The sequence below is a fragment of the Parastagonospora nodorum genome, assembly GCF_000146915.1.
Source record: "Parastagonospora nodorum SN15 chromosome Unknown scaffold_1, whole genome shotgun sequence".
In the NCBI taxonomy this organism is placed as follows: Eukaryota; Fungi; Ascomycota; class Dothideomycetes; order Pleosporales; family Phaeosphaeriaceae; genus Parastagonospora; species Parastagonospora nodorum.
The window spans coordinates 1,654,704-1,676,894 of NW_001884549.1; the positions used below are offsets into that span (position 1 = coordinate 1,654,704).

General features: G+C 52.2%; 9 protein-coding genes across 9 annotated transcripts; 4 read left to right on the forward strand and 5 right to left on the reverse strand.

Annotated features, from left to right (window-relative positions):
* Positions 1–573: 573 nt before the first annotated feature.
* Positions 574–2,517, reverse strand: SNOG_00734 (hypothetical protein; the record flags this gene model as incomplete). The annotated part of the gene is made up of 1 exon (XM_001791359.1): positions 574–2,517. The coding sequence occupies one exon, from the start codon at positions 2,515–2,517 to the stop codon at positions 574–576; it is 1,944 nt and encodes a 647-aa protein (XP_001791411.1).
* Positions 2,518–3,424: 907 nt separating this feature from the next.
* On the reverse strand, positions 3,425–3,932 carry SNOG_00735 (hypothetical protein; the record flags this gene model as incomplete). Its single annotated transcript, XM_001791360.1, has 2 exons — positions 3,425–3,639; positions 3,812–3,932. The coding sequence occupies 2 exons, from the start codon at positions 3,930–3,932 to the stop codon at positions 3,425–3,427; spliced, it is 336 nt and encodes a 111-aa protein (XP_001791412.1).
* Positions 3,933–4,455: 523 nt separating this feature from the next.
* Positions 4,456–6,514, forward strand: SNOG_00736 (hypothetical protein). The gene is made up of 4 exons (XM_001791361.1): positions 4,456–4,734; positions 4,784–5,085; positions 5,141–5,567; positions 5,614–6,514. The coding sequence occupies exons 1-4, from the start codon at positions 4,608–4,610 to the stop codon at positions 6,420–6,422; spliced, it is 1,665 nt and encodes a 554-aa protein (XP_001791413.1). The 5' UTR covers positions 4,456–4,607; the 3' UTR covers positions 6,423–6,514.
* Positions 6,515–8,526: 2,012 nt separating this feature from the next.
* Positions 8,527–9,675, forward strand: SNOG_00737 (hypothetical protein; the record flags this gene model as incomplete). The annotated part of the gene is made up of 2 exons (XM_001791362.1): positions 8,527–8,600; positions 8,628–9,675. The coding sequence occupies 2 exons, from the start codon at positions 8,527–8,529 to the stop codon at positions 9,673–9,675; spliced, it is 1,122 nt and encodes a 373-aa protein (XP_001791414.1).
* A 1,034-nt stretch (positions 9,676–10,709) lies between these two features.
* SNOG_00738 (hypothetical protein) lies at positions 10,710–12,147 on the forward strand (the record flags this gene model as incomplete). Its single annotated transcript, XM_001791363.1, has 2 exons — positions 10,710–11,227; positions 11,283–12,147. 2 exons carry the CDS (start codon positions 10,710–10,712, stop codon positions 12,145–12,147), a joined length of 1,383 nt encoding a protein of 460 aa, XP_001791415.1.
* An 837-nt stretch (positions 12,148–12,984) lies between these two features.
* Positions 12,985–14,748, reverse strand: SNOG_00739 (hypothetical protein; the record flags this gene model as incomplete). Its single annotated transcript, XM_001791364.1, has 3 exons — positions 12,985–14,138; positions 14,191–14,414; positions 14,558–14,748. 3 exons carry the CDS (start codon positions 14,746–14,748, stop codon positions 12,985–12,987), a joined length of 1,569 nt encoding a protein of 522 aa, XP_001791416.1.
* Positions 14,749–14,802: 54 nt separating this feature from the next.
* Positions 14,803–15,840, reverse strand: SNOG_00740 (hypothetical protein). Its single transcript, XM_001791365.1, has 2 exons — positions 15,605–15,840; positions 14,803–15,555 (listed from the first exon to the last, which is right to left on the reverse strand). Exon 2 carries the CDS (start codon positions 15,393–15,395, stop codon positions 14,844–14,846), a length of 552 nt encoding a protein of 183 aa, XP_001791417.1. The 5' UTR covers positions 15,396–15,555; positions 15,605–15,840; the 3' UTR covers positions 14,803–14,843.
* Positions 15,841–16,106: 266 nt separating this feature from the next.
* On the forward strand, positions 16,107–17,446 carry SNOG_00741 (hypothetical protein; the record flags this gene model as incomplete). The annotated part of the gene is made up of 2 exons (XM_001791366.1): positions 16,107–17,108; positions 17,159–17,446. The coding sequence occupies 2 exons, from the start codon at positions 16,107–16,109 to the stop codon at positions 17,444–17,446; spliced, it is 1,290 nt and encodes a 429-aa protein (XP_001791418.1).
* A 68-nt stretch (positions 17,447–17,514) lies between these two features.
* SNOG_00742 (hypothetical protein) lies at positions 17,515–21,994 on the reverse strand (the record flags this gene model as incomplete). Its single annotated transcript, XM_001791367.1, has 3 exons — positions 17,515–20,745; positions 20,795–21,458; positions 21,516–21,994. The coding sequence occupies 3 exons, from the start codon at positions 21,992–21,994 to the stop codon at positions 17,515–17,517; spliced, it is 4,374 nt and encodes a 1,457-aa protein (XP_001791419.1).
* Between the last annotated feature and the right edge of the window lie 197 nt (positions 21,995–22,191).

Consider the following 22,191-nt stretch of genomic DNA (forward strand, 5'->3'; position numbering starts at 1 on the left):
GCCGCAAGCGAGAACTTTCAGCCGCCCCAGACTTCACATCTAATGGTCCAAGTTCCGTGGGAACGCCTTTGCTAACATTGAAGTTTCGAGACTTTCCATCGGATCCAAAAGGTTCCAAGGTTATCTCGATCTCGCAAGATCTGCTCACGTGCAAGTATCGCCTCTATGAAAGGCAAAACGTCCGGGGAAGTGTAGTTCAACTCCACATTGATATCTCCATGCGCGATAGGCGTCCGATGGATGCTGATGATAATTTAAGCTATCGAAGCCGGGCTAGGAGGCAGTTCTCCAGTGTTCCACTCTACCGGAGTAGGACCGAGCACATACTCAAGTGTTCCGCCGTTCGCGAACACATCGTTCCAAGTAACCCATGCCTTGTCCCAACATTTGCCATTCACCTCCACGACTCTGGATATATGGAGAACTGTTGCGATCACCTCCATTTGTAGTGATCGTGAGATCCTTACCGTTGCCGAGACTGATCGACATAGATTCGAACCAAGGAGCCAGGATAAGGAAAGTAGTTTGGCCGGTCAACGGGTAGAGACCGATCATCTGCCACTTTGGCGATTGTCAGTACAGCCATATCATTCTCCACAGGCTGCAGCCTGACAGTCTTCGCAGCAGCCTCAAGACTTGAGCATGCGCTGGCACCGCCATAACTGTCTTGAGGGATGTCGCAAGAATGAGAACGGCCCGACTTACCAGCAAGTTGCTCTCCATAGCTCCAGCATCCGAATTACCAGGCAAGCCGCTCTCCCCGCCATTGTACAAGCCTCCAATGTATCGGCTTCTTTGTACACTCTTCCACTGCTTGCCCTTGACGAAATTGTATAGGAACGGACTCACAAAGCCAGGCTCGTTACCAGCGTCATAAATATTGAGATCAAACAGCTTGTCGATGCGGTCCACGAATCGATCGTCGCCGCCGCAGCGTCTCTTTAATTCGGCCACATCATGAATGGCGTTCAGGCTGTAGATCCAGGAGTTGTCTTCATAGTACGCATCGCCCCAGTAGCAATCACCGCAATCCTCAGGATCTTGGGGCACGAAAGAGCCATTAGCGTTTCGGGGGACCATGAAGCCTGTATGGCCATGTGACGTAGCGTTGGCGTTCCAGTGATTACGCCAGTTCCGGGAACGATTGAGGTAGGTAGCTGCTTCTATGCTCTTGTTCAACCCTGCGGCAACTTGATACAGCCCAAAGTCGTTTGTGGAGTACTCGACTGCTCGAGATACCGCGCGAGTGAAGCGAGGCGTGATGTACCCATATTTCAGCCAATCTGGTAGTGCGCCGCGACCCTCCTTTGTTGAAGCTTCGGGGGCTTTGGCGTCGAAATTGTTATCCGGAACGAACTCAGCGTCCGTTTGCATGGCATTGAAGCCATCTGTCCAATTCACTTTCCCTCGCAAGCCCTTCACAAAAGCATCTGCTAGAACATTGTCTGCGTTTGAGCCGCCCTGGACGCGGCCATTGAAGTTTGATGACCGCCCGTCGGGCAGGAAGCCGTCATGTCTCCAAATGTCGATCAGTGAGCGAATGAATTCTTCGTATGCCGTGGGCTGAATGATTTGAAAGAGTGGAGTCTGACAACGATGTGTGTCCCACAGTGTGAAAACATCATCGTAGTAAGGCTCTGCCGCACTCCATTTCGGATTTTCTCCGGTCCTGTTCGATGGAATAAGCAACATGCCGTACAAAGAGCTGTACAGAAACTGCAGATCGGTCTTGTTGGTTGACGAGATTTGGATCTTGTTGAGAATTTCGTCGTTCCACCTAGCTACTGCAGTGTCCACCAGAATCTGCATCTCGGTGTTCGCAGTGATTTCACTGTCCAAGTTCGCGCATGCCTTTGTAGTCGAGATGAAAGATATGCCCACCCGAGACTTGAGGCTGCTACCAACGAAAGTGAACACGCCTCCAAGGCGTTGACTGCCAGATACAGCAGACCCATTGTAATTTTTGATGGTCGTGTTACCGGTCGTGATGAAAGTGTAGGATTGGGCTGGCGCTTTGTTGAATCTTCCACAGAAGTATATCGTCCAGTCCGGCGACAAGTTCCAGCCGTTATTATAAATTCCGGACCCTGTGTAATGACCACCCTGGGATATGTTGAAGCTGCCACCAGAGTAGTGTTGCTCCCATCCTAGACCTCTGAAGCTAGGTAGAACATGTGATACATCTACAACCACAGATGAGGTGCTGCTGTTTGGGAAAGAGTATGAGTACAATCCTGCGTGTTCGGTTGCAGCAAGCTCCACAGTAATGCCGTTAGAGAGAGACGACTTGTAATAACCCACGCTACCCTGATCTGGTGATGATCGTGGTTGCGAAAAGTTTGCAATTGGGTTCGAAACGTTCCCTGGTACTGGCATTTGATTTACCACGCCGTATTTGGGCGCTCCACCTGTCCCAGATTCGTGCATGATGCTAAACCCCCAGATGTTTCCAGACGGCAGGTATCCAGAATAGGCGTCTACTCTACCCGATTCGACATCAGGACCAAGCTTGACCATTGCAAACGGAGCTGCGACGACGCCTGGAAACCTGTTGCCGCCGCCTTTTGTGCCTTGACTACACGTCGTTAGCCTGGCCTTGTATGAAGAGGTTTTCTACTCACAAAACATTGACATGATCGCTATTCTTGACGTTGCCGCTAGCCACTGTCCTAAGTAGACACTGAGCGACAGCTCCTATTCTGGCTGGAAGCATGTTCGCAACCACGCTGAATCTTCTTGAGGCCTGCTAATGGATCGTAATACTCGAATCGCTGGCCAATTTGGGTGCATACAGCAACACCAGATCTGGGCAATGAGTAATATCGAGAAGAGAAGCGTTGAGAAAGTGGTCCTGAATAGATATTGGATGAAAGACTGCATTACCATCGTGAAAATCGCCGAGCGCCGTGGTATTCTGCATGTCGGATAATGATCTAACCAATCACGGCTCTGGCCGACGACATGTGTAGGGCGGGTGAGGAGCAACCGTGCATACACGTCGGCCAAGATCTGTAATTCCAGTAACGCTCGTCGCTGCTTCTACCAACAATTACGAAGTGCTTACCTTTCGAACGGCAGACGAAGGGTCGTACTTGCGGTATGAAGGCTGACAATAACGTCACTGCTGAAATACATGTAATCTGTCGCATGCGTAATCGGGCCATACAGGAAATATTGAAAGACGTGAAAGAAACGACGGCTGAGATTTAGCATTACTACATGTTATCAATCCAGGGTGCAGCAGCGAGCACTCCAATCAATAGCCTGACGCTATATACATGGCCCTTGCCGTTAAACTTGAGATCCAATTATACTGTATTCGTCTTCAAGCGATTGGATGTTCCTGTTCGCTTCCATCGTAATTGATAAACTCCAGCGGTGGCGGATCGCATGCCTTTTAGCAACACCTTGGTCGACATGGTCTCTACGACTTCCCCCATCCTTCCAAGTTATGAACAACAGGGTTACGGCCCCCTCGAGTGATTATCCACACCACATCTTCAGCGCTATCGTTGACTTCCTGATGCTCGGCATAGGCTGGAATCAGCGCAAAGTCGCCTGGTGCAAGCTCCTGGCGCTTTGAGCCATTGGGGCCGCTCACAATTGCACCGTGACCGCTAGCAGCGTATACAATTGTATCTATAGGGTAATTTAGAAATATGTTCGTGTATAGGGGGCGAGTGGGGTGCTTCTTTTAGAATCGCATACCCTCTTCGCCATGGTGATGCACAGCGCTGGAACTATGCGGTTTGGCAACCATCACTGCTAGCTTTAGCTTCTTGTACACACGAGGCATTGTGGAACAATCTACCTGTCCCGCAAATCTGATCCGACTTGTCAACGATAGCTGGCATACGAATCATGCCATCCGTTTGAGGCCCATCAGGTGCTGTGATCTCGGATTTGCGCTTTACCTGGACTTCTCCTGGCATGGTTGACTACACTGCAGTATACTTGCTTTAGAGAACGATTCAAGATTTGCAGTTAAGACGTGAAGTGGAATGCTGTTCGTCATGTTGGATTATGACGGCAAGCTCAAGCGGACCGCCTCCGCACCAAATGTGCAGAAATAGAGCAATACCGTGAACATCAATCGAAGACAGGCAGCATCGTATCTGAGGTCAGAAAGACTCGCGCATGACCTTCCCGATTAGCATCACACGTTTAATGTCGCACGGCATCTGAACTTGGCTGTCGGCTTGTGAAAAAGGACTGAATTTCAATGCGCCGAGTCACGTGAGGCCGTGGGACCTCGGCATCTCGATGCAGCTCCGAAATGACGTTGACAATCCTCCAACCTCGAAACAGCAACGTCAGCCGTCGGCTTTGGCCGCTGAAGCTAGCAACCAATTACAGCAAACGCATTTCACTCACGAGATCACAAGCCAGCGGCCGCTGCACCCCGAACAGCGCTATTTGCGGCTCTGGTCCGTTTTCGCCAGCATCCCCAGACTTCTTGGCGTGGAGTCGGCTGGCATGTGAAAGGTGTGAAACCGACCACGACTAACCGCCCGTCTCTTATAGTTTCTTTGTCTTGTGATCGTTTCTCCTTCCCATCTACACTCCTTGACTTCATCTCTGTATTTCTCCTTGCTTGCATTGTAGTCATGTCACGACGCTTCTCGGCTGCTGACGTTGCGTCGCATAAGACAGCGAGCGACTTGTACATCATCGTTGACGAGGATGTGTATGATCTGACCAAGTTTCAGGATGAGCATCCTGGAGGCAAGAAGAGTACGTATTCAACTATTTAGTTAGTTCTTCAGAAGTTGACAGACTTTAGTCCTCCAACGTGTCGCAGGCAAGGACGCCTCCAAGCAGTTCTGGAAGTACCACAACGACAGCATTCTCAAGAAGTACCAGAAGCAACTGCAGGTTGGATCGCTAGACACCAAGGCTGCCCCTCCAGCTGCACCAGCTACTAGTGCCAAGGAGGACAAGAAGCCTACCAAAGACATCGTGAAGCCAGAAGCTGTCTCTGGTGCCATTGCGCCTCAGCCAACCGCAGCAGCAGCAGAGGAATCTGAGCCATTTGATGCATTTGGCGACATTGTTCCTTATGCCGACCCAAGTTGGTATCAAACGGTTAGCCTATTTTCGTCAAGTTCTCTGATTGACATTCGCTAACGACAGCCGGCAGTACCACTCACCGTACTACAACGAGACGCACGTCGCCCTTCGCGAAGAAATCCGAGAATGGGTCGAGGAAAAGCTCATGCCGAACGTCACGGAATGGGAAGAGGCTAAGAAGGTTCCTGATGAGATCTTCCGAGACCTGGGTGAACGTGGATACCTGGCAGGCTTGCTAGGTATGCACTACCCCACACAACTCACAGACAAGAGAGTCAAGTGCGTGCCTCCAGAGAAGTGGGATCATTTCCATGAGATGATCGTCACAGACGAGTTGTCCCGCACAGGTAGCGGTGGTCTCGTCTGGAATCTCCTCGGTGGATACGGCATTGGTGCGCCACCGCTTTTCAAGTTCGGCAAGCCTGAACTTATCAAGCGCATCGGACCCGGCCTACTCAAGGGCGAAACGCGCATCTGCTTGGCCATTACCGAGCCTGGTAAGTCAAGGAGATTATAAGGAATTTCTGCGCTAACTCTGTTCAGATGCTGGTAGTGATGTCGCCAATCTGACGTGTGAAGCCAAGCTGTCCGAAGATGGCAAGCACTATATTGTCAACGGCGAGAAGAAGTGGATCACGAACGGAATCTGGTCGGACTACTTTACCACCGCTGTGCGTACCGGTGGTGAAGGCATGAACGGTGTGTCTGTGCTTCTTATTGAGCGCGCCGCCGGTGGTGTGTCTACTCGTAGGATGGACTGCCAGGGTGTCTGGAGCAGTGGCACCACATACATCACATTCGAGGATGTCAAGGTTCCAGTCGAGAATTTGATCGGTAAAGAGAACCAAGGCTTCAAGGTTGTCATGACCAATTTCAACCACGAACGTATTGGTATTATTATCCAAAGTCTGCGCTTTGCCCGAGTGTGTTACGAGGAGAGCGTTAAGTACGCTCACAAGCGCAAGACTTTCGGCAAGCGTCTCATCGACCACCCCGTCATTCGCCTCAAGCTAGCACACATGGCGCGCCAAATCGAAGCCTCCTACAACTGGCTCGAGAACATGGTCTACCAGTGCCAGAAGATGAACGAGATGGAGGCCATGCTCAAGCTTGGTGGTGCCATTGCTGGTTTGAAGGCACAGAGTACCACGACCTTCGAGTTCTGTGCAAGGGAGGCAAGTCAGATCTTCGGTGGTCTGAGTTACAGCCGTGGTGGACAGGGCGCAAAGGTCGAGAGGCTTTACAGGGACGTACGAGCGTACGCTATTCCTGGTGGCAGCGAGGAAATTATGCTGGACTTGAGCATTAGGCAGGCATTGCGTGTGCACAAGGTTTTGGGCATGAAGCTATGAGAGATCGTAATGAAGATCCAGATACCGCCAGATTATTGTATAAACAACTATAGAGGCCTTCAGTTCACAGTTGAAGCGCATCACTATTGACGACACTTGCGAAACTTGTATCAATCCTTGCTGGTGATACTCAACGAGTCATTGCAGCTCGCAACGAGCTCAACAACTACTAGTTTACATGCACTTATTCAGCTCATCAGTCATGGATGGACCTACCTAGACCAGCGACAAAATTTTAAGGTTGCTAAGGTTGCTTAGGTTGCAACTGCCCTGGCAGTATTAAAAGGGGTCTAGTCGTTAGCACTGCGGCTACCTAGGGTAGCGTGGTAGCACCCCGACGATGATGGGGACACGAAGAAGCTAGCGGCGCCCAGTGGGTCTCAATTTGCGGGCCGACGTTTTCAATGCATTCACTCCCTAACCCATTTAATCACGACATCTTGGACGGCAGCTGGGGACGATGTATCCGAGCCTCGGATCTTGCATCCTCTCGCCCCGGCAGGCTATGGCTTCCAGCGGAACCTCCGCCACATCGATGGACACTGCAAACATGTTACCCCTTGTTATATCGCGGAGTCAACTCCGGCGCACCAGTGACAGGTTGCCTGTTAGACTCCACCACTGTCAGCGGGAGGAAGTGCCGCTGTATTGAAGTAAGGTCTTCGGAGGAGGAGTCTCCGGTCATCTCACGATATACCTTGGACATTCCTCCTTCCATTCTCGGGGTACAATTTTTTTCGAAATGCCACCACGTCGAGACAAAGCAGAGGCATCTGCTCCACGGAAAAGAGCGCTCGTTAGCTGCGATCGCTGTAAACTTCGCAGAGCAAGATGCATTCGCGACAATACGGATGAGACATGTGCGGATTGCAGATTAGCTGGAGTGCAGTGCGAATCCAAATTACCCCGGAAACAAAGAGTATATGGGAGTGTAGAGACTCTAAGTCTACGTTACAGAGCTCTCGAAGCTCTAGTTAAAGGGCTATTCCCAGAGGAGAATGTTCAGGATACCAATGTCCTCTTTACACTCGCTGCAGCACGGAACATTGCTATGCCAGACATTGACGATCATACACCTGCAGACATCTTCCACAACAGTACCCAGCGTCCACTACCTTCACAGCCAGCGCGGCTCCCAGATCATACACAATCGACATTACCAGTCCATCAATTGCGACCGTCACCACTCTCCGTGGATCATTCTATTCGATCCATCAGCCCTAGCTCACGAGCGTCTACATCGAAGCACAATCCCTTCGCAGAATCGCAACCAACCAATCGACAAGCTGAGGATATGATTCAAACCCGCCATGGAGTACCTCACTATTTCGGACCTTCAAGTAGCTTTCGACTCGCAAGGACTATCCGAAATCTTTCCGCACGTTGCAAGGCCGTACAGGCCACACAGTCACCAAGACTCCACGAGACTGACTCAAGTAGTTCCGATGCGGCCTCCCGAGCTCCAGGTGTACTTCAAACTACTAGCACCAATCCGTCCGACGAGGAATATACCTTGCCTGATCAACGGAGACCACGATCACCAACTCGAGCGCAGAGGAGGCGATCAAGAACCAAAACCAAAACCTTTGGAGGGAAAGACAGCTCCGATGCTGCCTCCAGACCAGAAACATTCGCGGACTTTTTACCATCCAGATCCTTAGCGGACGCCCTTGTGTCGGCGTACTTCGACCACGTCCACTCGTTCCTCCCGTTATTCAACCGTAGCATCTTCCAATACCAACTGGAAGGCACATACGCGCGACAGTCTGACGCGATCAGCGAACGTCGAGATACCGGGTGGCTCGTCTGCTTATCCTTGGTGTTCGCATTTGGCTGTGAGCAATTACAAGAGCACGATCCGGAGCAAGCAAGCATTCTGCGCGTAAAATACCTCGACATAGCAAAGTCACACCTTCGCATCGTCTTCACTTCAACTTCGCTGGTTAGCATTCAAGCTTTGGTGCTACTGAATCTACACTACCACACCCTTGGGCAAAAGAGCACCTGTTGGCTGCTTGTAGGACTTGCCGCGCGCATGGTCAGTGAATGCCTGTTAAGATTTCACCCGGCTTACTAATTCGTCTTGTAGGCCATCACGTTGGGCATGCACCGAGGCGGCTCGAATAGCGACTTCGATGCCATTGAGCGAAACACGCGCCGGCAGGTCTTCTGGTCGGTGTACGTCTGCGAAAAGATACTATGCAGTATCCTCGGTCGACCCACGGTCATTGACGATGTCGAGATGAAGATGAGAGTCCCAGATACGTCCATGCTCGAAGAGCAAGGAATGTCTGCAGATTTCTTGAACCTCGGCTTCGAACTTACCCAGCTGTCCTACAGGATCCGTCAAAGAGCATATTTTGATCCAATAACGGCAGAAGAACGCTCTCCCACATTACAGGTTGCCGTCAACCTGCTGAGAGAGTGTGACGACTTCTACGCGAGGGTCCCGCGATATTTCTTACCTGACTTGACCTTCCCGGCTCCACCAGGCCAAAAAGTCAAGATCTTGCTACTCTTTGTGTACTACTACCACACTCGATGTATCGTCTCCCGTGATTTTCTGATAATAAAGGTGGAAAGAGATATAGCATACATGGAAAACAGACTGCCACCTATTTCGGAAAACTGGGATACGACATTTGCCCTGAGCGATGACTGTGTGGAATCCGCGCATCAAAGTCTTCGATGTGTCCTGGCTGGTCGGGAGTTTGGAATGATCGGATACTCGTACGTGGACCTCTTTTTCATTTTCCATTCGGTCCTCATTGTTTGCGCCGATTTTCTTGCGCGCCCAAGAGAACAGCAAATCTCAGCCAAGGACCAGGAGAGGAGAGACACGGTGCGCGCCATGCTCGATCACGTCCACGCAATGAAGAGTCTTGCCCCAACATACGGCACCCTCAAGGCCATTGCGATGCAATTCGCCGGCATCACCGGCGTGTACGAGGAGCCCGTCACGCCAGACAACCCTCCAACTCAGACACCGGGTCAATCAACAGAGGAGCAATCAGCGTCGGGCCAGGATAGTGCCATGTCAGAGATCGGAACGCCGGACTTGGAGGAAGACTGGTTTGCTAGTGCCACGAAGAACCTAGGTCTAGACTTCTCCGACCTCAATCAACTCTCTGGCGGCGCGCATCAGGTTGCACAACCTGGCGATATTGGCTTCTCGAGATACGCGCAGCCAATGGCCAACCAGGTGGATGACTGGACTGCGAGGACCCTGAGAGGGATGCACAATTTTGATTGAGCTTCAACGTTCGGGCAAATACAGCAGGGTAATAGCGGACCGATGTAAGCACCGAGCGTCGAGCAGAAAGACGTTGCAATCGCTTCGAGCTCAGCAGGCATCATAGCGCGACTCGCGTGCATAACAATTATCGATGGATATTTATACATAACTCTATCCATCGGACATGTGACGCCGACAAATAACAAGCCTTTTTACGATATACGAGCGTCAAAGCCAAAATGCAAAACGTCCCGGTGAAGCGGTCATGAATCAAAGGGATTAATCAATGACGTCGTGCAACGCCCGCCGATTAGCGAGCCGCTGGCCGCACCGATCAGATCCACATGCATGATCTCGCGCGCATCTGTCCAGAGCGTCTTAACCACGTTGGGATTTTCATGACGCAGCTGTCGACTTGTCATGGCGTTGTTGCTGCGCTGCAAACATGCCATAATACGTTGGGCTCGTCGAGCGATGGCGGATTGATGCGTAGGACTTGATCAACTCTCTTCGATGCGACCTTCACGCGACACTGAGCCCATTTTGCCCACGACGAATATGGCGACGAATGGAAAGAGTAAGGATGCGAGGAAGAGGGTATTGGTGGTTGGTGCTGGAGCGGCGGGTATGTTATGAACATTGACAGGTTGGATTGATGCAGGTGTTGACAGTCGTGATAGGAATGTCTTGTGCACACCACTTGTCGCAACATCCTGAGAAGTTCGATGTTACTCTGATCGACGCGGTGGATTATTGTGGTGGACAGGCGTTTTCGATTCCGATTGATAAGGAACGGCATGGTGCCTCGTGGCTCAATCAAGGTGTGCAGGGTGGAAGTTATATCTTTCATCACACTTTGACTATGTTTGCGAGGCAGGGACATCATGCTGATCCTGTGGATTTACATGTAAGTTGGCCTGAAAGGCAAATATCAGGTGTTCATTGATTGACATTTGCAGGTATCTTTTGGCAAGGACGAAACCTTCTGGACCAATGTCTTCCCTACGGAGTTGCTCGCACGACATCAGAAAGAGATCAAGAGATTCAATCTCATGCTCAAGATTGTGCGGTGGTTTGAACTGTTCTTCGCTTTGATCCCAATCAAGATCCTCTTCAAGATGTTCTTCTTCTCAGAAGAGTTCACGAACACCGTCGCCATGCCCATGATCGCCCTGTTTCTCGGAACCGGAAACGAAACGCCCAATGTACCCAGTATCATTCTCGAGCGCCTATGCACAAGTCCTACGTACGGCATGTGGTATCCTGGTGATAAATTGAGCGTTGCCAGCAACCTCCCGCCCATGGTAGTGTTCCCCAAGTTCAGCGAATTCTACGGAAAATGGAAGGAAGATCTCAAGTCGCGAGGCGTCAACGTTAGGCTTTCAACCGAAGTCACGCGTGTAGTTAAGAGAGATAAGACAGGCGTCACCGTCCGCTTGATCAAGCGTACACCCGTGCCAGACAACCACAACCCAAACTCCGAATGGGTCCCTTCAAACCGCGATCGTGGCGCCGACGCAGGCGCCGAAGAAACCGAAGAGCACTACGACGAGCTCGTTCTCTGCGTGCTGTAAGTTGCCCATCTCCCCATCTCCATCATACCATGTCAAACTAACACTTCCCAGGGCCGACACCGCCAAACGCATCCTCGAACCCACCTCCTCCTACCGCGAGCGCAAAGTTCTCGGCTCCGCGAAATTCTCAGACGACATCACCGTTACCCACTGGGACACCGCATACATGAAGAAGCACTACGAGAACTTCTACGACCCTTCAAAGGCCGTGTCATCCTTGTCGAATAAAGACCAATCCGGGCGCAACGAACGCGCGCAAAAAGCCTTCAAGCCAATGTACTACATCAAAATGTACCCGCAGGACCTGTCCAAGCTCGAGATGTGCTTCGACTGCACAAATTACCAGTCGCAATTCCCGCCTGAAGTCGAATTTGACAAACACGTCTTCCAAACGATTTATCTAAACAAGGATAGAGACGGGCATCTGTGGAGCATGGACGAAATCGACCCGGCCAAGATTATCAGAAAGGATTGGTGGCACCAGTTGTGCCATTCGTGGACACATTACGTCTTCGTCGTGCCCTGGATGATGTTCCTCCAAGGCCGGCGCCGCACGCGCTTCGCTGCATCCTGGACACTGCTCAACGCGCACGAAGTCGCCGTCATGTCGGGCATCGCCGCCGCCGTCGATCTGGGCGCCCAATACCCCGAGGACCTCGAGCGCGACAAGTTCGCGCTGTTGAGTTTCCGCCTGTATTACCTGCTGGCGTATGGCAAGTGGTATAAGAGGCGGGCGGACAAGGAGGGCGAGGGCAAGGACTGGGCCAGCGGGTTGTATGGGAGTGTCTATCGGGGCCCGGGAGTTAGCGAGATTGATAGGTTGCAGTGGAGGCAGGAGAATGGGGTGAAGGAGGAGGGGAAGAGGTATGCGTATCCGGCGGATGCGGGGAGGAGGGCGGATGCGCCGGAGTTGTAAGCGTTGGGTAGAGGAGTAGAGTGAAACTAATGCAGAATGCATTTACTCCATCCTAATGTCTCGATCCTTATCCTCAAAGCTCATAGTTCAGTGTTATGCTTCTTGTTTGGTGCATTCCTGCTCGATCCCAGGGTTGATGAAGATATTAGCCGTGAACATCGACAATGTGGACGTATGTGGAGGTCATAATTTAGTGCGATCGATTCAACGATGGACCGTGGACCGTGGATTATGGATGAAGATGAACAGCTGATGAATCAGTAGCAACGGTGCGTTGTGGAGCATGGGATCAAAACAGCACAGATATGCAAGAGAAAATTTCAATTTTTTCTAGAATGACTATGCGCATGTGCAAAGACACTACAAAAGCTCCTCTCTTTTAATGAATGTGTCGGTCGTGCAATTTAGTAGAAGTAATGAGAATAATAAGAGATGATAAAAGTCAAAACCTTCGATCAAGTACATACTGTGGCTCTTCTCCCACCTGCTCGACTCATTGATTTTGATGGGTTGGTTTGGGTTGGTTTGGTTTTGCGTAGTCTGACCATGAAGTTATGTAGAGCTGGTTGTGCCTTGGTTGACATCGAATGGGAACCATGGTAACCGCCATTCGAAATTGGACTTTGAATTGACTGTTGCGATACCATGGCCGACTTTTCGATGGTCATCAACTTCTTCGAATGTTTCTGTCCGTCCTGTCTGACTTAAGAATCAGCTAGAGCCATCCTTTGCAGTTGCGTATACGATGAACTCTTCTGCCGTTGGGTCCGGCTGGAAAGTGTTCAGTGACATATTGCTTGTTTGCGGGCGCCGTCTTAGGCGTCCATTACCGTGGTACTAGTTCGGTTCCCACAATTTGCGTCCATGTCCACCACGAACAGGGTTCGCGCGTGGGGCAGGTCGCGTGAATGAGTTCGGGTCCAGAGGCTGGTTCGGGTCGTGACGAGGTACGGGTGGGGCACGGAAGGCCGGACCAGGAGCCACATAGGCCCCACGAGGTGCGAAGTTGCCGCGTCCTCGGAAAGGTGGTGGGCCTCCACGACCTCGAGGTGCAACATGTGCTCCGCCACGACCGCCACGCGGCGAGTGGTGCTGGCTTGTACGGCCAAAGTCGTTGGGGTCGAACACGCGCTGGGTGTTGGTCGTCGCTGCGGGACCTTTTGGCGCCTTGAAGAGAACGGCGTCTTCCTCGTCTGAGTCTTCTATGTGTTTGGTAGCAGGGACGTGGCTCGACTTGGGCCGTTCAGCGGCCTTTGTTGGACTGGGGGTCGCAGGCGTCTGCGTCTCTAGCTGCTGCATGGTGAGATGGTTCCTGTATTCGCGATCCTCGCGGGCCACTGCATCGCGGAGCTGCTCCAAGCGCTTAGCCCGGATGCCAAACTTCTGTGCGATGGCTTGCTTCGTAGGGTCGTTGGTGAGGAGGATGAAGGACTCCAGAGCCGCATCTGGGTTGTCCTCTTTGTTGATGCGCCACAGGATATGGCTGAACAGCGGTTGTAGGTAGACGGGGATGGCTCCCTTGGAGACCTTCTCAGTGCGCGGCAGCTCATCGCTGTTACGGGCGGTGCGATCGGGAGACTGCAGACCATGAGCAGCGGCCTCGTCTTCGTGTTTGAATGCTTCAACCGATCTGATGCTCCTGCTCAGAGGCGATTTGGGCGACTTTGGCATCTTGGGCATGTCGTCCATGCTGTGCGTGGAGCTCATCGAGGTCTCGTCCGACACATCGAGGGCGTTGAAGGAGCTCTCCAGATCCTCGTGGTAGTCATCGTCGTCGGACTCACTGTCCTCCATGGACAGCAGGGTCTCAGGCAGAATGAACTTCTCCACCTCGGCCCATGTCGTGTATGTCTCTTCGACGCCTTCAATCTTGACGCGGTTCGCCACCTCGCCGGACACGGATGTTATCTCGTCGAGCCACTTGACGGCTTCACGGGCGTCGGCATTAATGCGCTCGGTGCCCGTCTTCAGGCGGTGCAGCTGAGTGAGTGCTGGCAGTAGAGTTAGTGCGGGAACGGGCGATGACGCTGTCCGGGCGCATACTGTGTAGTGGGACATAGAGGTGTATGGAGCCCTGGGAGACCCATTTGCGCACGCCGTCACGTGTGCTCTTCTTCACGCCGGCGATCAGGGCCGTGTCGTCGACGATGCAGTTGAATATCTTGCGCTGCGGCGGCTCGGGTGCGCGCGTGGTGGCTGCGGGCTTGCCCGTCCGCGGCGGGAAGGTGCTGCGACGCATGTTGGCAGCGCGCCTTGTGGGGGATAATCTGCGGTGTCGCAGGGTAGTGAATGTACCGTCGGGTGCTGTGGGCGCTTAGTACTGGCGTGGTTTGCGAGCCACGGCGGCTTGATGGTTCTCTGCGGGTTTGCTGGGCGCCAGTACCATGGGGGTGTGGGCGCACTATTTCACGGTGTGACCATTATTTTTGCGCCGTGTCGCAGCACAGAAGCGAGTGAGTCAGTCTGGTTCATAGTACGGGCGGAGGCGCTCATGGTCGGGACGAGAGTGGAGAGGTTGGGCAAGTCACCTACCTGTGCCCGCATCATCATCAATGAGGTGCCCACGCCAAGTAATTCCGCCTTCACAGCCACACGCCACATATCAGATCTGACTCTAGCACCAAACACTTGTCTTCGGGTGATAGGAACAGAAAGTGCAGATACGCTTTGTCCGATTCAAAGCCTTATGGCGTGTTCTAATAGCTTTCAACCTCCGCTCGCCTGTCGCCTCCCATGTCCGGCATCCACCCTTTGGGCCTCTCCGAGCCTCGCACAGTCAGCCCATACAGCGCCTTCTCCACCTTGTCTACACACTCGCGCATCACCGGCATCTTCTTCGTCTCCAGCTCGTGCGCAAACTTTGATCCACCCGGTGCATCAAACATCTCAAGCTGCAGCCGAATCGCACGGAGGTCCTCAAGTACAGTTCGTGGCTTGTGAACTTCCTGACCCGATGGGGACTGCTCGTCAATGTCCATTTTGTCGCCTGTGTCTTCTGAACTAGGCTCTTGCTTGAGTCGCTTGTTTGAATTCGTTTGACCTGCTGGCAGTTTGCCGTTTGTGGCCATGGACGTGACTGAGAAGCGCATAAGTTCGCCAGTCATGTCGCAGATGCCAAGGACGTAGTCATCTGGCGTGAGTGATACTGCTGCGTCCTCGCTGCACATAGAAGCAATCTTCTTCTGGGCGTCCTCGTATGAAATGACCGACTGGGTTTCGAGGTAATGGTGGAAGCTCAGTGCCTCCATGAACTCTTGGTTGCCACCAGTGATGTTGTGTGAGTAGCGGTACGCATTCAGTCCTTGGAGGTCGGCACATATGCTCTTGTATTGCTTCTCGATAATCTCCCAGTACTGAGCGTTGTTCTTGACAACAAATGCAGGCACTGGCTGCCCTACGGTGCGGACCCTGGTTCAATCAGCGTGGTTCTTGACGAGCATTGATACATTGTCCTGACCTCTGCAGTGTAAAGATGCTGCAAAACCGTTAGCACTTTTCCACCAAACAAACACCATTCTTCTCACATCTTCTTACTCGCCGCAGTAATGTCCCGCGATGCCTTGATAGTCCTTTCACGGCGATCGTGATGTTCATCCAGCTCTTTCCTGAACCCTTCAAACATGGTCGCGAACCGCGACGGCGGCTGCTCTGGCTTTCCGTCCGCCATTGATTCGTCTCTTGATCTTTTAGGGCCCATCAGTCTGCGAAGTGAGTGTTCATAGGAAAGACGTCAAGGCAAACAACTAATGCAGGAAGGCGACATGGGTTCTGGGAGCTTGACCTTGTCAAGACTAGCGTATCTCGGTTGGTCCTTCCCCTGCAGCAGAACACCTTGCCATCTCGGACATACCATTGGCATCCCATCACTTCTGGACCGGTCCCATGCGTAACGGCTCTCTGCTTGTTCGATGATATAATACGCTCTAGTCCCGACTCGTGCTCTTAGACTTCCGAGCACGATGGCCCTTTCCACCTTCTTTCAATCTCCACGTGCTGTCTTCTCAGCATCTATCATTCTACGCGCTGTCTTTCTCCTATACGGTCTATGGCAAGATGCAAACTCGCCAATGAAGTACACCGATATCGACTATAATGTCTTTACCGATGCGGCACGCTTCATCTCGCATGGCCAATCACCATATGCGCGAGACACCTACCGCTACACGCCCCTTTTGGCCTGGATGATCTACCCTACCGTCTGGCCTGGCAGGTTCTGGTTCTCCTTTGGGAAGGTGCTCTTTGCTGTGGGCGATGTCGCTGCAGGCTGGATGATGTTCCGCATCTTGAAAGAGCACAGGAAAATGAATGATGAGCGGGCGTTGAAGTTTGCGAGCATTTGGCTGCTAAACCCCATGGTCGCGACCATTAGCACGAGAGGAAGTTCCGAAGGCTTGTTGGGTGTTTTTGTTACTGCCCTGCTCTGGGCAGTGCTTGCGAAGCAAATTCCGATTGCTGGGTTTCTGCTGGGATTTGCGGTCCATTTCAAGATCTATCCATTCATCTACGCTGCTTCAATCGTCTGGTGGCTCGATGATGAGAGAGTCGGACAGAAGAAGAACAAGCACCAAAAGGTTACCCAGTTGCCGGCATTCGACCAGATCTTCGCTTTCCTGAACACTGAGCGGATATACCTCGCCATTTCCAGCCTGCTCACTTTTGCCGTCCTTAACATCGCCATGTACGTTATGTACGGCTATCCTTTCCTGGAGCATAGCTACTTTTACCACCTCATCCGGATCGATCACCGACACAACTTCTCGCCATACAACACTCTGCTCTACCTCAATTCTTCTCCACACGCCACCTCATCGTCCTTCGAGCTTGAGCGCTTGGCTTTCGTGCCACAAATACTACTCAGCGCCGTCTTCATCCCAATCGCACTGGCCAAAAAGGACCTGCCAAGCACGATGCTTGCGCAGACTTTCGCGTTTGTGACATTCAACAAGGTATGCACGAGTCAGGTAAGTCGTCCCCATTCTCTTCAGTGTAGCTGTCGGCTGACGTGCAATAGTACTTCCTTTGGTATATGATGTTCCTACCCTATTACCTGCCCGACTCTACGTTACTCCAATCGCCAACAATTGGTGTCTCAGCGCTTGTACTGTGGATCCTCGGCCAATTCGCTTGGCTGCAGCAAGGCTTCCAGCTCGAGTTCAACGGGCACTCGACGTTCGTGCCCGGACTCTTTCTATCCAGCATCCTGTTCTTCCTCGTGAATGTCGGCATATTAGGCATCATCATAGACGACACGAGGAGCAAGCCCAGAAAACATATCAGCACATCGAAGAAGACATCATAACGGGACTAGAAGCAAGACAAGACAAGCACACAATACATGAACAAAAGCACCCAAAAGTCAACCGAAATCTACAATCCCTCCTTCTCCCCCCTCAACAACCGCCCAAACGCCCCCCCCTTCTTCCTCTTCAACTCCCCAAAACTCCCCTGCTCCACAACCCTTCCCTTATCCAACATGATGACATGTTCCGCAATCGCCATCATCTCCCTCGCATGCGTGATAATAACCACAGTCATTTTCCTCCTCTCCTCCTTCCCCTTCGCCACCTCCTCCGCCCAAAACCCGCCACTCCTCGACCGCGGACTCGTCGACGGACTGCCCACGCCCGTCTCCGCGCCGCGTACTAGGTTGCGAATCGTATCGCGCACGATCCCCGCGGACGCTACGTCCAGCGCGCTGGTTGCTTCGTCGAGAATCAGGATATCCGGGCGCCGCACGAGGGCGCGCGCGATGGCTACGCGCTGCGCTTGTCCGCCGGAGAGCCCTGTGCCGCCTTCGCCGATCAGCGTGGCGTACCCGTTGGGCAGGCTGTCGATGAAGTCGGCCACGCCGGCGGCGTCGGCAGCGGCGCGTATACTTTGCATGCTCGCGAGGGGATCGGATGGCGATAAGCCGTATGAAATATTCGAGGCGATGGTGCCCGGGAAGACGGTGGGTGATTGCGAGACAATAGCCATGTGTGAGCGCAAAGAGGTAGTATCCAGCGTCTTCACATTCGTCCCGCCGACACATAGATCGGGCGTGGCGAGCGAGGGCGTGTCGGTCTGGTAGAGTTTCAGCAACAACGATGCTATCGTGGATTTCCCGGAGCCGGAGGAGCCGACGATGGCGGTGCAGCTTCCATGCGGAATGGTGAAGGAGACGTCATGAAGGACTTGGTAGTCCTTGCGCGTGGGGTACGTGAAATTCACGTTGCGGAATTCGATGGCGCCGGTGGATGCGATGGTGATGTTACCAATCAGTTCGTGGGAGGTGGTGGGCATGCGTGCGAGGCGGAGGAGGCGCGAGGCGGCTTCGCGGGAGATGTTGATTTGGGTTATGTAGTGGCCCATGTAGTTTATGTGGTTGACGCTGAGCATGAGGATCAGGAATGTCTCTGTGATTTGCGTGACTGTGTATTGGTTCGTGGATACGAGGACTGCCCCGTAGTAGAAGAGCAGGATAGCGACGAACAGCACGCCGGAGAAATTGAGGCCGAAGATCGAACCCGAGTACAAGGCGCGTTTGATGCCGAGATTGACTGCGTCGGTGGTGGCTTGCTTGTACTTGCGGCGAAAGTAGTCTTCGAGATTGAGACAGCGTACGGTGCGGATATTGATGAACGTCTCGTGGAGCAGCTGGCCGACCTTGTCATCTGCATCATTAGCAAGTCTCTCCCAATGACTACTAATCATATTGTAACTCTTCGTAATAGCGAACAGTATCGGTCCACAAGCCAAAGCAACGAGGGCCAGTTTCCACGAAATCGCCAAACTCCAGACGATAGCGATGCAGATCATGAACATAATGACGATGAAGATGACTGCAAATCGCCCTGGCAGATTTCTCGCCTCCTCTGCAAAGTGATCAAGCGTCTCTGCAAGTCTCGACATGCTATTCTCCTCGCGATCGAAAAATCCCATCGGCTGCATGAGAATGCGTCGCATAGCCTCCACCTTGAGTTCGTGCGCCCAAGACTGCGCGACAGAATCGGCGAGGTAGAAGAGCAAATACGCCGCAACACCATCGAGTACAGCGATCCCGAGGATGGACATGGCATACGTAAGCGAGCGTTTCGTCTGATCCTCCGAGTTGTAGAAAGTAGTCAAAAGCTGCGCGAAAACCCAAGCAAACACTGGGGTGCAACTAGCATGTATGACAGCGCAGAAGAAGGCCATGGTGAGAAGTATGCGAGATCGCCAGGGTAGAACTGGCCAGACGGACTTGAAGATGTCCATGATGGCGAGGGATTCGGTGGATACAGCTTGCTCCGAATCACGATAAGGATGGTGCAGGTGCAGCTTTGATCGCAGCTTATGCCGTCTAGTCGCTTTCACGGGCTGCGACTTGTGGTTCGCAGACACAGAGAGAGGTCGAGGATATGCAGGTACTCGTGAATTTCGGGGCGAATCTTGTCTCAACGACACCACAGATATCGGGCGTGATCCATGCTCCTGCGACGACGACATGGACATTGGGCGATTGTACGCAATGACACCAGAGATACGCTTGTTCAGTGGCGATCCTGAGTTAAATGCGCGGAGCGGGTGTTCGCCAGGCGCTGAAGACGGCATACCAGGAGGAGGCTTCATGCCTGCCATATTAATCGATGCGATAGATGTTCTTTTCGAGGCTATGGCGCTCGAAGTCTCCGAATGGTCTTTGTTGTTACGGCGCTTGTCCAGGCCTCCCAGAAAGCCGCCGGCGAACGACTCGCGGCCTTTCTGGATGAAAGGCGATAGAACGTTCTCTCCGAATAAGACTGCAGACATTGGACGATGCATGGGCCTATGAAGATTCCACGAGTCGTCTTGGTACATTGACAAAATGTCGTCCGTCTCTTCATTGTAGTCTGAGTAGTCTTCATTAGCACTGGCATTCTGTTCTTCATGATCGTGAGACGCGACCATAGTTTGAAAGGCTCCAATCCTGTTCTCAAGTTCCTTGCGGTAGCCCTCCTGCACCACCTGAGCGTTCTCCATCAAGTAGAGGAAGTCATCAGACTGAATTTGGGAGATATCGTGCGTGATGACTACAGTAGTCTTCCCTTTGCGCCAAGTTCGTATTGCCTGAAGAATGGTGCCCCTAGTGATGTAGTCGAGAGCGCTCGTTGACTCATCTAGAATGAGAACTGGTGTGTCGCGCACTTTTGCACGGGCCAGTGCCATTCTTTGTTTCTGACCTCCACTCAATGCACTGCCCTTCATGCCTAGCTCGGTTTTCAGACCATCAGGAAGGTCTTGGACGATGGGATCTAGCATTGCAAACCTGATTGCTTCTTCGATCTCGTGCAAGGCGATGGTGTCGCCCGGTCGACCCAGCGCTACGTTATGGTCAATGGTGTCGTTGAAAAGCACGCTATGCTGCTCAACAAGGGTGATGTTGTTTCGAAGCCATTTGACATCGAGCTCGTCGAGAGGAAGACTGTCCAGTAGGATGCATCCGGATGTGGGTTGGTAGAACCGCACGAGTAGCTGACCGAGAGTACTCTTGCCGGATCCACTCTTTCCAATGACGAAAGTTGTCTCTCCTGCCGGGAAGAACAAGGAGATATTTCTGATCGCAATCTCCTCCATACGGGTTGGATACGAGAACGTGACCTACATGATCAGCGAATGCATCTCGATAGTAATTACGTGGATAATATACCTGTCGAAACTCGATGTCACCGGGGCATCGGACAGGCTTCAGAGTGCCGTCCATCTCATGGTTCTGGTCGCTTGCAGAGATCTGGTGCATGAGCAACCCAAGATGCGCGCCGGCACTTCTGCCCTTCTGCATCACAATAAACTGTGGCAGAAATGCAGTGATACCCTGGATAGCCATCAAAGCAGCCCAAAATGTGGTAATGACCTGCCCAATGCTCCTGTCCCCCTGCCTTACAAGATGAGTACCATACCAAAATCCCTGGACGAAGACGCTGAGTGTGAAGAATTGCATGACACCAATCTGTAGGGATCGCAGGTTGGCCACACGCATGTATATAGTCGCTGCGAGTGCGGTGATATCGGTGAAGACTTTGAGCTCATAGCGTTCGCCGTTGAAGCATTTGACGGTCTCGATGCTCTGTACCGCGTTCGTTATGTACTTGAGAGCTGTTTGTAGCTTATCTTCTTGCTCGTTTGCGCGGATCGATAGCCGGTGCGCAATGAATGCTTGGACGAGATAAATTAGTGGAACAGTGCAGAGAATGACAAGCGTGAGGTTCCAGGAGTAGAAGAAAGCTACTCCAAGAGCTCCGAGTCCTTGAATGATACATTGAGTGCCTTCACCCATAGTTGCCGACACAGAGAGTTGTAGGTCGCGGATATGCCTGAAACTTTTAGCTATGGAAGACGCGTGGTACCAAAGTTTCCGTTGGCTGACTTACATTTGGATCGCTGGCAGAAATGCTGCAATACCAGTCTCGCGAGTGTCATACCATGCCATGTCCTTTTGGATCAATGCATTGAATATTTTGTTGCGGGCGCTTCTGGCCTGTAGCTCGCCGAATGTAAGGAAAAAGAAGAAGTAGAAACTGTTGGCCATCCAGTTGAGCGAAGCGATGCCAGTAAGTATGAGGCAGTAATTCGTAACGCTGCGACGGAGCCCGCTGCTATCCAGCTTTCCCGCACCATAATCTGTATAGTCGCGGAAGATGAGACCGTAGATGATTGCAAACACAGGTAGTGTAGCTGCGGCGATGAAGGCGCTGAAGAGAGCACCAGAGAGTATTGGAAGGTGCTTTTTGGTTGTGAATCCAAATAGCGCTTTCCAGCCGACTTTTACCATGTACTCGTGCTCCTCTACTGCTTGTTGACTTTTCTGCTCCGGCTCGTTACTGGTATCCGAGGCTGTTGGTCGAGCCATAATTTGGATCGGTATGTGCCGCTCTATCGAGAGCGTACCGATTCTCAATTGCAAGTATTTAGAAGACATTGAACACATGTCGTAGAATACAGTCAGGTGAAAGTAAGGGTGTCCATTGTCGGACTAGCGTGTATTGCGTTTCGGGAAGATGTTTTCATCGGTTACTTTGTCTAGTCTTAGCATTGTTCCTTGAAAGC

Coding starts and splice junctions, on each gene's coding strand:
- SNOG_00736 (XM_001791361.1), top strand. CDS start 4,608: ATGTCACGACGCTTCTCGGCTGCTGACGTTGCGTCGCATAAGACAGCG. Junction 5,086..5,140: donor ACCCAAGTTGGTATCAAACG/GTTAGCCTATTT, acceptor GACAGCCGGCAG/TACCACTCACCGTACTACAA. Junction 5,568..5,613: donor CTTGGCCATTACCGAGCCTG/GTAAGTCAAGGA, acceptor AACTCTGTTCAG/ATGCTGGTAGTGATGTCGCC.
- SNOG_00740 (XM_001791365.1), bottom strand. CDS start 15,395: ATGGAGGCACTGAGCTTCCACCATTACCTCGAAACCCAGTCGGTCATT.